Genomic DNA, 12,872 nt, shown 5'->3' on the forward strand with positions numbered 1-12,872 from the left:
AGACAAAATCCACACGTGCACATATCTTGAGGCCTTGCAAAGGCACATCAAACAAACAGTCCCTACAATTTTGCCAAGTTTGCTGGAAATCTATTCCCTTAATTTTTTTTTTACTGTTTCTCTTGGTTTTCCCCTTGTTACGCTTACCGGGACGCTACCCGGTACGCGAACCGGACGCTCCAAAAACACAAGATGGCGGACTCCCGTTACGCTGCCGGTTAGCTGCCCGGTTCGCGTACCGGGAAGCGCCTCTACCGCGAAAAATCGCGGGGGACTTTAATATCCCCCTCATCAATCCTAGGGGGTCAGGAGGGGTTTACCTTGCCCCCTTTCCTTCATTTCCCCCTTCTTTTTTCACCACATCTTGTCTCTCGAACCTACCGAGAGACAAGATGGCGGCCGCTCCGGACTGTTTACAATGTTGACAGCTACGCTGCCGGTGAGCTGCCCGGTGAGCTGCCCGGTGAGCTGCCCGGTGAGCTGCCCGGTTCGCGTACCAGGACGCGCCTCTACGGCGTAAAATCGCAAAAAAAAAAATTTTTTCTTTTTTGCCCCACGGGGCACTTTAATATCCCCCTCATCAATCCTAGGGGGTCAGGAGTGGTCTACCTTGCCCCCTTTCCTTCATTTCCCCCTTTGTTTTTCACCACATCTTGTCTCTCGATCGTACCGAGAGACAAGATGGCGGCCACTCCGGACTGTTTAGAATGTTGACAGACACCGGAGAGCCAATCAGCTTCGCTTCGCGAAGTTCCGTTACGCGTCAGGTACGCGAACCGGGGCGCTAACCGGAGCGCTGTCACAGATATATATATTTTTTTAAACGTTAATTTCTCAAAATCCACTGGAGCACATATATTGAGACATAGCAAAGGCACGTCGGGCAAACCATATCTACAATTTTGCCAAGTTTCATGTAAATCTATTCAGCCGTTCGAGCTAAAAGTGAGTCCAACCGCCCTATGGAAAAATTTCTCGGCCCCCCCTTGACGAAACCCCCCCAAATTTTCAGGGGCTGCTCAGAAACAAAATGTGCCATTTTCCTAAAAATTTCAGCCAATTCCGTCCACAAACGCCAAAGTTATTAGACATAGAATTTTCAGAAATCCCATAGAGAAAAAATCCTAACTATATATACCCACTGGCTATCGCCAGTAGGTAATATACATATATAAACATATATAATCTGCATATCTATATAAATATAAATGCATGCATACATATACATATATGCATACATATGCATGTTATTTACATGAAAGTTTTAAAAACACTAATAAAAGCAAAGCTAAAAAGCCACCTCGTTACAAACAGAATGGCTTTACCTTAAACGAGGGCGCGATCTATTGCATTTTCAATGCTTGTTTACTTTGGTTCTATCAAGAAGGCATTCAGATGGGTCACACATTTGCCATAAATTCTGAATGTTAGCACTCTAGTTGCTCATTAGATCACTGTAGTAAAGCTAGTGCTCACCAGGGAAGTCTGCTGCTAATCATGGTTTGCAGCCATTTTCCTGCATTTTTTATCCCGCAGACTTTCAGTCCGCATACCATTATCCCGCAAGGTCATTGACCTCGCATACCATTATCCCGCATTTTTTCAAAACGCATGTGCATTTATCGCGCATGCCTTTACAAAGAATTACGTTTTAAAGGCATGTATGGTAAATGCATTTGCGTTGTGAAAACCACGATGACGAGAGAGGTAAGTGGGTTTGTGTTAATTTTTTCGTGGGTTAGTGATTGTGTAGTGTAGTGTTGTGTAGTGTAGTGTTGTGTTAGTGTAGTGTAGAGTTGTGGTGGTTGTTTAGTGTAGGGTCATGCTGGGGGTAGTGTTTTAGGGTTTAGGGTTGTGTTGTAGTGTTTGCGTAGTGTAGGGTCATGCTGGGGGTAGTGTTTTAGGGTTTAGGGTAGTGTTGTAGTGTTTGCGTAGTGTAGGGTCATGCTGGGGGTAGTGTTTTAGGGTTTAGGGTTGTGTTGTAGTGTTTGCGTAGTGTAGGGTCATGCTGGGGCTAGTGTTTTAGGGTTTAGGGTAGTGTTGTAGTGTAAGGTCATGCTGGGCGTAGTGTTTTAGGGTTTAGGGTAGTGTTGTAGTGTTTGCGTAGTGTAGGGTCATGCTGGGGGTAGTGTTTTAGGGTTTTGGGTAGTGTTGTAGTGTTTGCGTAGTGTAGGGTCATGCTGGGGGTAGTGTTTTAGGGTTTTGGGTAGTGTTGTAGTGTTTGCGTAGTGTAGGGTCATGCTGGGGGTAGTGTTTTAGGGTTTTGGGTAGTGTTGTAGTGTTTGCGTAGTGTAGGGTCATGCTGGGGTGTAGTGTTTTAGGGTTTTGGGTAGTGTTGTAGTGTTTGCGTAGTGTAGGGTCATGCTGGGGTGTAGTGTTTTAGGGTTTTGGGTAGTGTTGTAGTGTTTGCGTAGTGTAGGGTCATGCTGGGGGTAGTGTTTTAGGGTTTTGGGTAGTGTTGTAGTGTTTGCGTAGTGTAGGGTCATGCTGGGGGTAGTGTTTTAGGGTTTTGGGTAGTGTTGTAGTGTTTGCGTAGTGTAGGGTCATGCTGGGGGGTAGTGTTTTAGGGTTTTGGGTAGTGTTGTAGTGTTTGCATAGTGTAGGGTCATGCTGGGGGTAGTGTTTTAGGGTTTTGGGTAGTGTTGTAGTGTTTGCGTAGTGTAGGGTCATGCTGGGGGTAGTGTTTTAGGGTTTAGGGTAGTGTTGTAGTGTTTGCGTACTGTAGGGTCATGCTGGGGGTAGTGTTTTAGGGTTTAGGGTAGTGTTGTAGTGTTTGCGTAGTGTAGGGTCATGCTGGGGGTAGTGTTTTAGGGTTTAGGGTAGTGTTGTAGTGTTTGCGTAGTGTAGGGTCATGCTGGGTGTAGTGTTTTAGGGTTTAGGGTAGTGTTGTAGTGTTTGCGTAGTGTAGGGTCATGCTGGGGGTAGTGTTTTAGGGTTTAGGGTAGTGTTGTAGTGTTTGCGTAGTGTAGGGTCATGCTGGGGTGTAGTGTTTTAGGGTTTTGGGTAGTGTTGTAGTGTTTGCGTAGTGTAGGGTCATGCTGGGGGTAGTGTTTTAGGGTTTTGGGTAGTGTTGTAGTGTTTGCGTAGTGTAGGGTCATGCTGGGGGTAGTGTTTTAGGGTTTAGGGTAGTGTTGTAGTGTTTGTGTAGTGTAGGGTCATGCTGGGGGGTAGTGTTTTAGGGTTTTGGGTAGTGTTGTAGTGTTTGCGTAGTGTAGGGTCATGCTGGGGGTAGTGTTTTAGGGTTTTGGGTAGTGTTGTAGTGTTTGCGTAGTGTAGGGTCATGCTGGGGGTAGTGTTTTAGGGTTTAGGGTAGTGTTGTAGTGTTTGCGTACTGTAGGGTCATGCTGGGGGTAGTGTTTTAGGGTTTAGGGTAGTGTTGTAGTGTTTGCGTAGTGTAGGGTCATGCTGGGGGTAGTGTTTTAGGGTTTAGGGTAGTGTTGTAGTGTTTGCGTAGTGTAGGGTCATGCTGGGTGTAGTGTTTTAGGGTTTAGGGTAGTGTTGTAGTGTTTGCGTAGTGTAGGGTCATGCTGGGGGTAGTGTTTTAGGGTTTAGGGTAGTGTTGTAGTGTTTGCGTAGTGTAGGGTCATGCTGGGGTGTAGTGTTTTAGGGTTTTGGGTAGTGTTGTAGTGTTTGCGTAGTGTAGGGTCATGCTGGGGGTAGTGTTTTAGGGTTTAGGGTAGTGTTGTAGTGTTTGCGTAGTGTAGGGTCGTGCTGGGGTGTAGTGTTTTAGGGTTTTGGGTAGTGTTGTAGTGTTTGCGTAGTGTAGGGTCATGCTGGGGGTAGTGTTTTATGGTTTAGGGTAGTGTTGTAGTATTTGCATAGTGTAGGGTCATGCTGGGGGTAGTGTTTTAGGGTTTAGGGTTGTGTTGTAGTGTTTGCGTAGTGTAGGGTCATGCTGGGGGTAGTGTTTTAGGGTTTAGGGTTGTGTTGTAGTGTTTGCGTAGTGTAGGGTCATGCTGGGGGTAGTGTTTTAGGGTTTAGGGTAGTGTTGTAGTGTTTGCGTAGTGTAGGGTCATGCTGGGGTGTAGTGTTTTAGGGTTTTGGGTAGTGTTGTAGTGTTTGCGTAGTGTAGGGTCATGCTGGGGGTAGTGTTTTAGGGTTTAGGGTAGTGTTGTAGTGTTTGCGTAGTGTAGGGTCATGCTGGGGGTAGTGTTTTAGGGTTTAGGGTAGTGTTGTACTGTTTGTGTAGTGTAGGGTCATGCTGGGGGTAGTGTTTTAGGGTTTAGGGTAGTTTAGTTGTTTAGTGTATGCTAAAGGCATATTCGTTCTAAAAGGTTTCGTTATTTTAATTTGCGGCCTAATAGTACATGCGGGATTTTTTTTGCGGACTGATGGTATGCGGGATTTCGTCATATATTCGCTAATCATACTTTCTATGGCAAAATGAACCCCCTCATTTTGTTCCTTTTTAAATTAAATGTTTTAAGAGTTACCACTTTATTCCAATCAAGATGGCTTCAGGTGTGCCATACGTTTGTAATAAGTAGGACTGTTAGCACTCTAGTTGTTCTTTAGAACACTCTGGGACATTCTGTCATTGGGCTATAGTTGGGCTACATCTGGCTGATATTTGGGCTACATTTGTTTTTTTTTGTCTCTGGTGGCCATCATTGGGCTACATTTGGGCTCCAACATATATATAGCCCAATGTAGCCCAATATATATTTTTCAAAGTTAATTTTCGTAAAAACCACTGGAGCCTATATCTTGAGATATAGCAAAGGCACATCGGGCTACCAGTCCCTACAATTTTGCCAAGTTTGGTGTAAATCCATTCAGCCGTTCAGGCTAAAAGGGAGGCCAACCGCCCTATGGAAAATTGCATGGGAAAAACACGTTTTGGGACCCCCCTTTTTTCTCGGCCCCCCCTTGACGAAACCCCCCCAAATTTTCAGGGGCTGCTCAGAAACAAAATGTTCCATTTTCCTGAAAATTTCAGCCAATTCTGTCCTCAAACGCCAAAGTTATTCGACATAGAATTTTCAAAAATCCCATAGGAAAAAAATCCTAACTATATATACCTACTGGCTATCGCCAGTAGGTAATATATATATATATATATATATATATATATATATATATATATATATATATATATATATATATATATATATATATATGGGTGTGTACACGAATACACAATTATTGTCAAATATATTCTACTAGGAAACAGAGCTGCGTTAGTTTTACTCTTAACTTCTCACAGGAGTCAGTTACCTCACTCATAGGAACCATTCCCTGAATCCAATGTAAAGTAAATGAAAAGGATTGCCATGTAAAATGATACTGGGATTCTAGAGATGCAGAGTGCATCCACAGAGTATGTCCAAATAGAGGTTGGAATTTACCACATCCCGCAATACTAGTACACTAGGATGAGGTATTTTTGACAGCGATAAATCATTATTTTGAATTTTAGACCCTGGAAATAAGACATAACCTTATGGGTCAGTATTTATTGTACAAGAATAATGCATGTTCAGCCTTTTTAATGGGGGTTTCCCCCCAAAAAATGTTTGGCAGGAAGGAGAACCCAATATTAGTCACGCAGCTCACAATTCTGATACCTGTGCAAAGCTCGGTTTGTGAAGAGATTTAGCTGTATTGTAACATTTATGTAGTGCTTACTTTCCCTATGTGGGACGTTGAATCAATTACCTACTTAGGTAGCAACATATTCTGTAGGACGTGTGATTGAAGTGTGTTGTCTTTGTTTTGATTCTATGTCGAAAGTGTTTCCATGTTGTGCATGTTGACCACCGAGGTTCGGTTATCTTGTTATGGGACGCATCGCTTACTATTGTGTTAGGATAAGAAGTGAAAAGATAGGCGTGCAGTATATGATTTTTAGTAAGCCAGTAGCTCTGCTGAGCTCTGCAAGTCCCCTTTATGGTAATTCTTATGATCACAGTCCACTAAACAGGTTATTATACTGGAATTAGATCCGGGACATAGCTGATCTACATCTAAATCAAGTCATCGTTTTCAATGGGTATGGGGTTTTCCTATTTTGAACATCTGGATATCACTTTTTTACACCTATTACACTAGGGCGGATACTACCGGGAACAATCGCCCCTTTTCTCCTTTCATGCAGGATATTATACTCGGTTGTCTATTCTGATATTGTTTATCGTACTGAGCAGGCATTGGTTGAAAGGAGAAATGGTCAGGAGATCTGCTAGGATGGACTTTGTAAGTGTCATTCCTTATGTGATTGTTATTGTGAGATGTTAAGAAGGGTTTATAGTAGGCAGGTAGCTGTGTTGGACCTAACTCGAGCCCTATGGTAGTGTTAAGACACACATCGGAGCACCGTAGGAGAGGAAACAGAACAAGGAACCACAAGACCCAGAATCACACCCGCCAAGAACTACAATTCCCAAAGGGCCGTGCGCGGTACCACACGAGGAGGGCGTCGCCTTAAATACAACCAGGAAGCCAGCGGTCTGCGTCGGATATTTTGAATGGTAGACGCAAAGCCGTGCAGCCAACGCTCCAAGGAAGGTGAGCTCTGTGTTGAGTGTGCAAGGGCGGAAGCGAGGGACGCTATTGCCGGACGGTGACTGCACACAAACAGGACCCTGTAACTCACGGGCGTTTGTGAACGCCCTACCGTTGCACTTTGCCATTCCCCCCCGCTCGAGGGTATCGAGCGCCTGGGGCTCCGTCCATCACAGAACCTTGCCAGTCCCCGCTCGAGGGTTATCGAGCGCGTGGGACACAGTTCCCGCACGAACCTTGCCAGTCCCCGCTCGAGGGTTATCGAGCGCGTGGGACGCAGTTCCCTCACACACCTTGCCAGTCCCCGCTCTAGGGTTATCCAGCGCGCGGGACACAGTTCCCTCACAAACCTTGCCAGTCCCCGCTCGAGGGTTATCGAGCGCGTGGGACGCAGTTCCCTCACGAACCTTGCCAGTCCCCGCTCGAGGGTTATCGAGCGCGTGGGACGCAGTTCCCTCAAGAACCTTGCCAGTCCCCGCTCGAGGGTTATCGAGCGCGTGGGACGCAGTTCCCTCACACACCTTGCCAGTCCCCGCTCGAGGGTTATCGAGCGCGTGGGACACAGTTCCCTCACGAACCTTGCCAGTCCCCGCTCGAGGGTTATCGAGTGCGGGAGGCCCAGCACCTTTATTGAACTCTGCCAGTCCTCACTCGAGGGTTTCGAGTGAAAGGAACTTTACTGGATTTCCGTTCGTTATTGTATTTGTTTGCCCTCCGTTGGAGCGTGTCAGGACTGACACGAGTGCGGAGGACGAAAGTAACAACACTAACCCGCTTACTCCATACTCGATTGCCATTGTCGGCCATTCCTTAGCACGGTGTCCTCTGTTGGTGGATGCTAGGACTGGCATCCGTGCAGAGGACGGTTGGACATCTACCGTAGCACTGCCTTGTAGAGTATCGTATACTGTTCCTATTGGTAGGAGCGAGCTGTAATAAAGAGCTAGTACCAAGATACGTTTGTCCATGTCCTTGGTGTAAGAGAGGTGGTTGTTACCCAATCCCGGGGTATACCGGATTACAGGTAGGCAGCAGTATGTAGCAGATGTCATACGTTATTCGGCGGCCTGTTCAATATATGGTGTGTGATCTATTGCTCTGGAGTGGTACAGTACTGGGTGATAAACATGACCTGTAGTGGTTCTGTCATATGCAAGTTTAAAAGGTCCATGCAGTCAAGTCAATAATTATGCAGCTTGTTTGAACTACAATTGGCTGCATGACTGCTGTGTTATAGTATTAGTGAGGCCCAGGAAGGTTATGTAGGAATTTAAATTACTATATCATAACCAGGCAAGTACAGGTCAGCCTTTCTTAACTTACCTGATATAAAACACAACATTTGCCAACAAGAGGAGAGTGTGTGAGCATGTGGACTGTAGAATTTACCTAAAGTAGTGATTATTTTTCCGGGTTCTAGCTCTTCATTATGGAATGGTGTAATTTTCTTGGAAACAACCAAGTTTTCACTTGTCTTCTGAACTTTAAATGCTCCCTCTGAATAGTAGAAGACATAGTAAAGTGGTAACAAAACGACCTAAGTGGCAGATGGTTAGATCCACTAACTAACAATGGTTTCTGGCAGTCATTGTTAGTATATATTTGGAGCAGCGTAAAGGGCTAACGTCTATATTGAGTCTGATGTAGTGTCAAATGCTTACCATTACTCTTAAACAAGCCAGTACGTTCATACATTAAGGTTTTTTTTCTTGCAGTCCCAACACGAAAATGATGAAATTCAAAAAAGGTGACAGCGTTGGTCTGAGACTGGCCGGTGGAAATGATGTTGGGATCTTTGTTGCCGGACTCCAAGATGGCAGTGCTGCACAGTTGGAGGGTCTACAGGAGGGGGATCAGCTACTTAAGGTAAGTGTCTCTTTTATGAGGAGGGGAATCTGTTTAGCTCTATGTATACTGACCTCAAGATTTGTATTTACTCAGAGGACTTTATAGAATTTTATAACCTTATAATGAATGCTTAAACATACAGCCTTTCTTGTAGTTTGTGATTTTTTAGTTCGTAAGGCAGTATGTTTGATAATCAATGTGCTTCTTAATGTAAGTGATTTGGTTTGAAAGACTTTTAGACACGGATGTAGATATTTAGTCATTTAGTTTTTCGAGTGTCTATTCTAAGACACAGGCTGACACTACTTTGCCTGTATGTTTACATAGAAATGTATGTGATATTCACACAAACAGGAGATTCTTCAGATAAAAAAACATTGTGTGTGTTGAATGCTTATGTTTGCCTCTTAGAATGGTCTGAAATATGCAGGATGATGGACAAATTATACAGGATTTCCTTTAAATCTGACTCAGGTGAACGACCAGGACTTTCGGTGCATAGTTCGGGAAGACGCAGTGCTCTTTCTCTTGGAGATTCCAAAAGGCGATGATGTGACCATTTTGGCCCAAAGTAGATTTGATGGTAAGCATGCTTTGAAAACCAGTCAAGCTATTATTTTCCTTCCATTGCTAATGTGTTCCTGTTTTCATGTTGCTTATCAATCCCAACTAATAATGCGAAACACATTTAAATGTTTAAAGGGTCTATTTTGATGCTTCCACACTGAAATCCATTTTGATTTCTTAGTGTTTACAAAGAAATGTTAAATGTATTCATAGATAAAGAACCACCAGCCTTCACATCTGTTGTACAAGCTTGTTTACAATATTGAAGCTCTGCTCATAGTACTTGTAGGCATTCAATCTTTTGGTGGCCTTTCTCTGTGCCATCTGAGATCTACCCGCTTGTTTCTGGCGATTTGGCCTCTTCATTGAATGCACTACTCTAAGGTAGGCCTTAATAATCACGTGTACATTAATACTACCTCCCTTTCTGCTGGTTGTAGCTCTCAGTTTCACATCTACATTGCTCTTGTTTACAGCAAAGAGATGTCAGATTAATTATCCGCACTGAGGGGCTCATTATGATGGCGGGAGGATCGCCACCGCCGGTCCGGGTTTGACGATCCTCCTGCCATCACAATGTGATTCACCCACTGCCAAATTAGGATGGCGGTGGGAATCACATTGGTTCTGCGGTGTCCGCCATGGTCCCGCAAGGGGGTCCTTTTCCACCCGCCTTGCGGAACCCGTAACCAGGGATCATTGCGGCGGTGCTGTGCAGGCACCGCCGTAGTGATTAGGATGAGCCTCTCTGCCTGTCTTTTTGCTGCGGATGTTCCGCCACAAAAAGACAGGCGGAGACTGGCTTTGGTGGCCCATTGCGAGCCCCCTCTGTGGGTACCCCCTACATTTCCATGCACAAGGTGGCAGGCATCGCGTGGTGCCTGCCACGTTGTGCATGGAAATGCACATTGTGGCATTTTCACATTGCGGACAGTGCTGCAGCGCAGCCCGCAATGTGAAAAGGCCACGATGCGCCCGCCACTGTGTGGCGGGAGAATCCTAATTGGGCTGGTGGGACCGCCGCACGTCTGGCAGGCGGTCCCATCACTGTTATGATGGCGGGCGGGCATCATAATGAGCCCCTGAGTTCGGAAAATCCTAGTACACAGGAATGTTGGGAACTCCGCTGGAGGCAGTGGAGTGGCAGATGGCAGTAATGGCAATTGTAGACCTAGACCTTTTGCTCTAACATTCTATTGTTTGTCTTTATTTTTCTCCCTGTTTAGCGTACAACATGATATGCTTTTTGAGTGGAATCTTTCAGCAGCCCTTCTATTGCTTGCCATCCCAGTCCTTAAAGCTCACCCTCATTATAGGCCCTCATTTGCACATTCTATCAGGTTCTTTCCCATAGGTATGCTGCACCCTACATATATTATTTCAGTAATGTTAAACTTAATATGCCACATCCTAGCCCACCAGTTCCTATACTAATAATTTCTGTGGACACCCACTGAATCAATTCTGAAAGCCAGAGACCCTGGTCTGAGCAGTGTCTTTAATTTGAACCTCAAAACAACGCACAAAAATATAGCAACAAGTAAACATCAAACAAATACACACATTATAAAATATTTGAATTTGTTCCCATACAAAAATATCCCAAAATCGAAATTTTATTTTTTATGTTGGAACTTTTCCTAATTTAGTTTTATTTCTAAATGATGGAGCCACATACTGACTGTAGTATCTTTACCTTTTTAGGTCGAGCCTAGAGCAGCGCGCATGCTCTGCTTGCAAGACTTTTAGTAAGGGGCTTCAGAAAGCTTACCACACGTTCGTGCGTGTGTTTTTGTTTTTCTCACAAGCTATTGGGCTTTGCGTGCGTCTTTCTAAGAAAGACATCACGCAATTGGACAAAGGCGTGTGCATGTCCCGCCTTTGCTCCGCCCACAGCCTATTGCTTGCGGTTACCCATCAACATCTATTTTGAATTATCATGCCCAGACATGGTCGCTATAATCAAAAACAGATCGTTCGCTGTGGCACACTCGCACCACTCATTTCTTTGAGCGATGGCTTGTTTAAAGAATGGGGATGGCCCACTGTACTAAACGTGGTTCAGCGTTACCAATGGGTCACTGACACAGAGAACCAACAGTTTAGCCTTAGCGTTTCAAATCACTTGCATTCCATAATTTGATAACATAGGTTAGAAAGGCATCTTCTCCTCGTCTTAGCTGCAGCTCAGAAGGCAATTGCTTTGAAGTCTAAGCAATCCATACGTGAAACATGCTCCAGTGACCAACGGTAACAAAGGCCAACTGAGGTTTAGAAAAGGATTCTTCTTTTAATCCATAAAGGATTCTTCTTTTAACCATCTCCTTTGATTCCACAACACTCGCATGCACCTATAAAGGAGCTTTAAGTAACTCCGCGAGTAAAACTCTGCATCTAAAAAAAAGTATTTGATTTTGTCAGAATTATGGACCAGCCTATGGAACCAGGCTGCTGCACCAGCTGTGGAGTCGCAGTCCCTAAGTAAAGCAGGCTTGTACTACATCCGTTTTTAACGTGAAACCCAAACAACTGCACCCACTACTCCACGAGCTCTGCTGTAAATGTCATATTTCAGACACGCACTGACGAAAGAAGACAGCCTCCAAACTAGTAAAATGCCAAAGAATGCAAAGTAGCCGGTTGAGCGTATTAAGATCCAGACGTCGGTGTGGTACACGCACAAGTAATACTACCGCCCCACTCGGCAGTCAGACCAAATAGTCCAACAACAAATAAACCTAGCCAAAACGTTCACTTAACCTTCTAAAAAGGCCAGCATAGTTCCCATTAACAGAAACAAACCTAAGGGCCAAAAGACCAATCACACGGGTATTTTCATGTTCGCTGCAGCATGCGATAAATTGTTCCACTAGCAACCAGGTCTCGGTCAGAAGAGAAAAGGGGTAGAGCTGCAGGCATGTGTTTTAACTGCCATCTTGGAGAATCCTTTACATGAGAATCTCACATTGGAGTGAAATGATTGCAGGGTGTCATATCTTGAAAGATCTTTGGCGGAGGTGTAAAGAGATAGTATAACGCGAGGCCATGCATGTTAAAATAAGCTTTAAGGATTTAAAAACACTGCTTTATATTATTCACGTGATGAAATACGATTTCCACAAATGCCAAAATCTTTCAACAGATAGATTTTGATAAAAAATACTGAATTTAAATACCATATTGATTTGCACTTAAGTGGATGGAGGTTTAGCAGGCAAATGCTAAAATTAAGGTACCATCATCTCCAAATCAAGAATGTGCGCAATCATAAAATATTTTTTAGTTTTTTACATTACATGTCTGTGGAAGTCAACCATATAAATTCAGCTTTTGTGTCCCGCTATGGGAAGTCAGAACGGGATTAAGCGTGCCAATTAAGTGATATCACTGCTGATGACTAGCATGGGCGCCCGGTCACACGAGACCCAACAGTCCGTTGTGGGCAGAGGCGGAAAAACCTGTCGGGCAGACTAAAAAAGGGCTTACGCTAAACGCGCCTGGTGCTGTGTATACACCCCCGCAAGGGGAGAATAGTCCACCCTCCGGCAGGACTTCCATCTGTCTCACATGGCGGCACCTAACAATGAGGTCGAGGCGCGCGACCGGATGGGGGTGATATCACACCCTCAGCATTGAGCCGATGCTGGGAAGCCTGCGCCCATGCCACAAAAAACCGGCGCCGCGCTTTGGAGAGGTTTGTGCATGAACAAGCACTGGCATTGTTTGTGTTACTGAATAACCAGCCCGCGCAGTGCAAGCGCGTAGTAGTGCCAACAAACAGCGCTTCCGCCTGCCAGATGGAGCCCGCCCGCCCACCTGTACTGAGCCAGCCACCAGGGGCATCCTAGTTTACTCAGCCCAGAGAGAGGGAAAGAGCCGGGTAAGAGATCGAGGTGAATTGTATAACTTGATATTTAAACAAAGCACGACAGTCAGATCGTATTGGGGAATGT

General features: G+C 44.9%; 1 protein-coding gene across 4 annotated transcripts in view; it reads left to right on the forward strand.

The window, feature by feature from the left end:
• The window catches only part of LOC144818378 (tight junction protein 2-like), a 438,051-nt gene that overhangs the window by 355,647 nt on the left and 69,532 nt on the right, over nucleotides 1-12,872 (forward strand). For all 4 annotated transcript variants that reach the window (XM_078675742.1, XM_078675743.1, XM_078675740.1 and 1 more), the window contains 2 exons: nucleotides 8,220-8,370; nucleotides 8,827-8,935. In XM_078675742.1, the coding sequence (XP_078531868.1) occupies nucleotides 8,220-8,370; nucleotides 8,827-8,935 (260 nt within the window). The remainder of the gene's footprint in view (nucleotides 1-8,219; nucleotides 8,371-8,826; nucleotides 8,936-12,872) is intronic.

Source organism: Lissotriton helveticus, chromosome 2_1 (genome assembly GCF_964261635.1).
Source record: "Lissotriton helveticus chromosome 2_1, aLisHel1.1, whole genome shotgun sequence".
Taxonomy (NCBI): domain Eukaryota; kingdom Metazoa; phylum Chordata; class Amphibia; order Caudata; family Salamandridae; genus Lissotriton; species Lissotriton helveticus.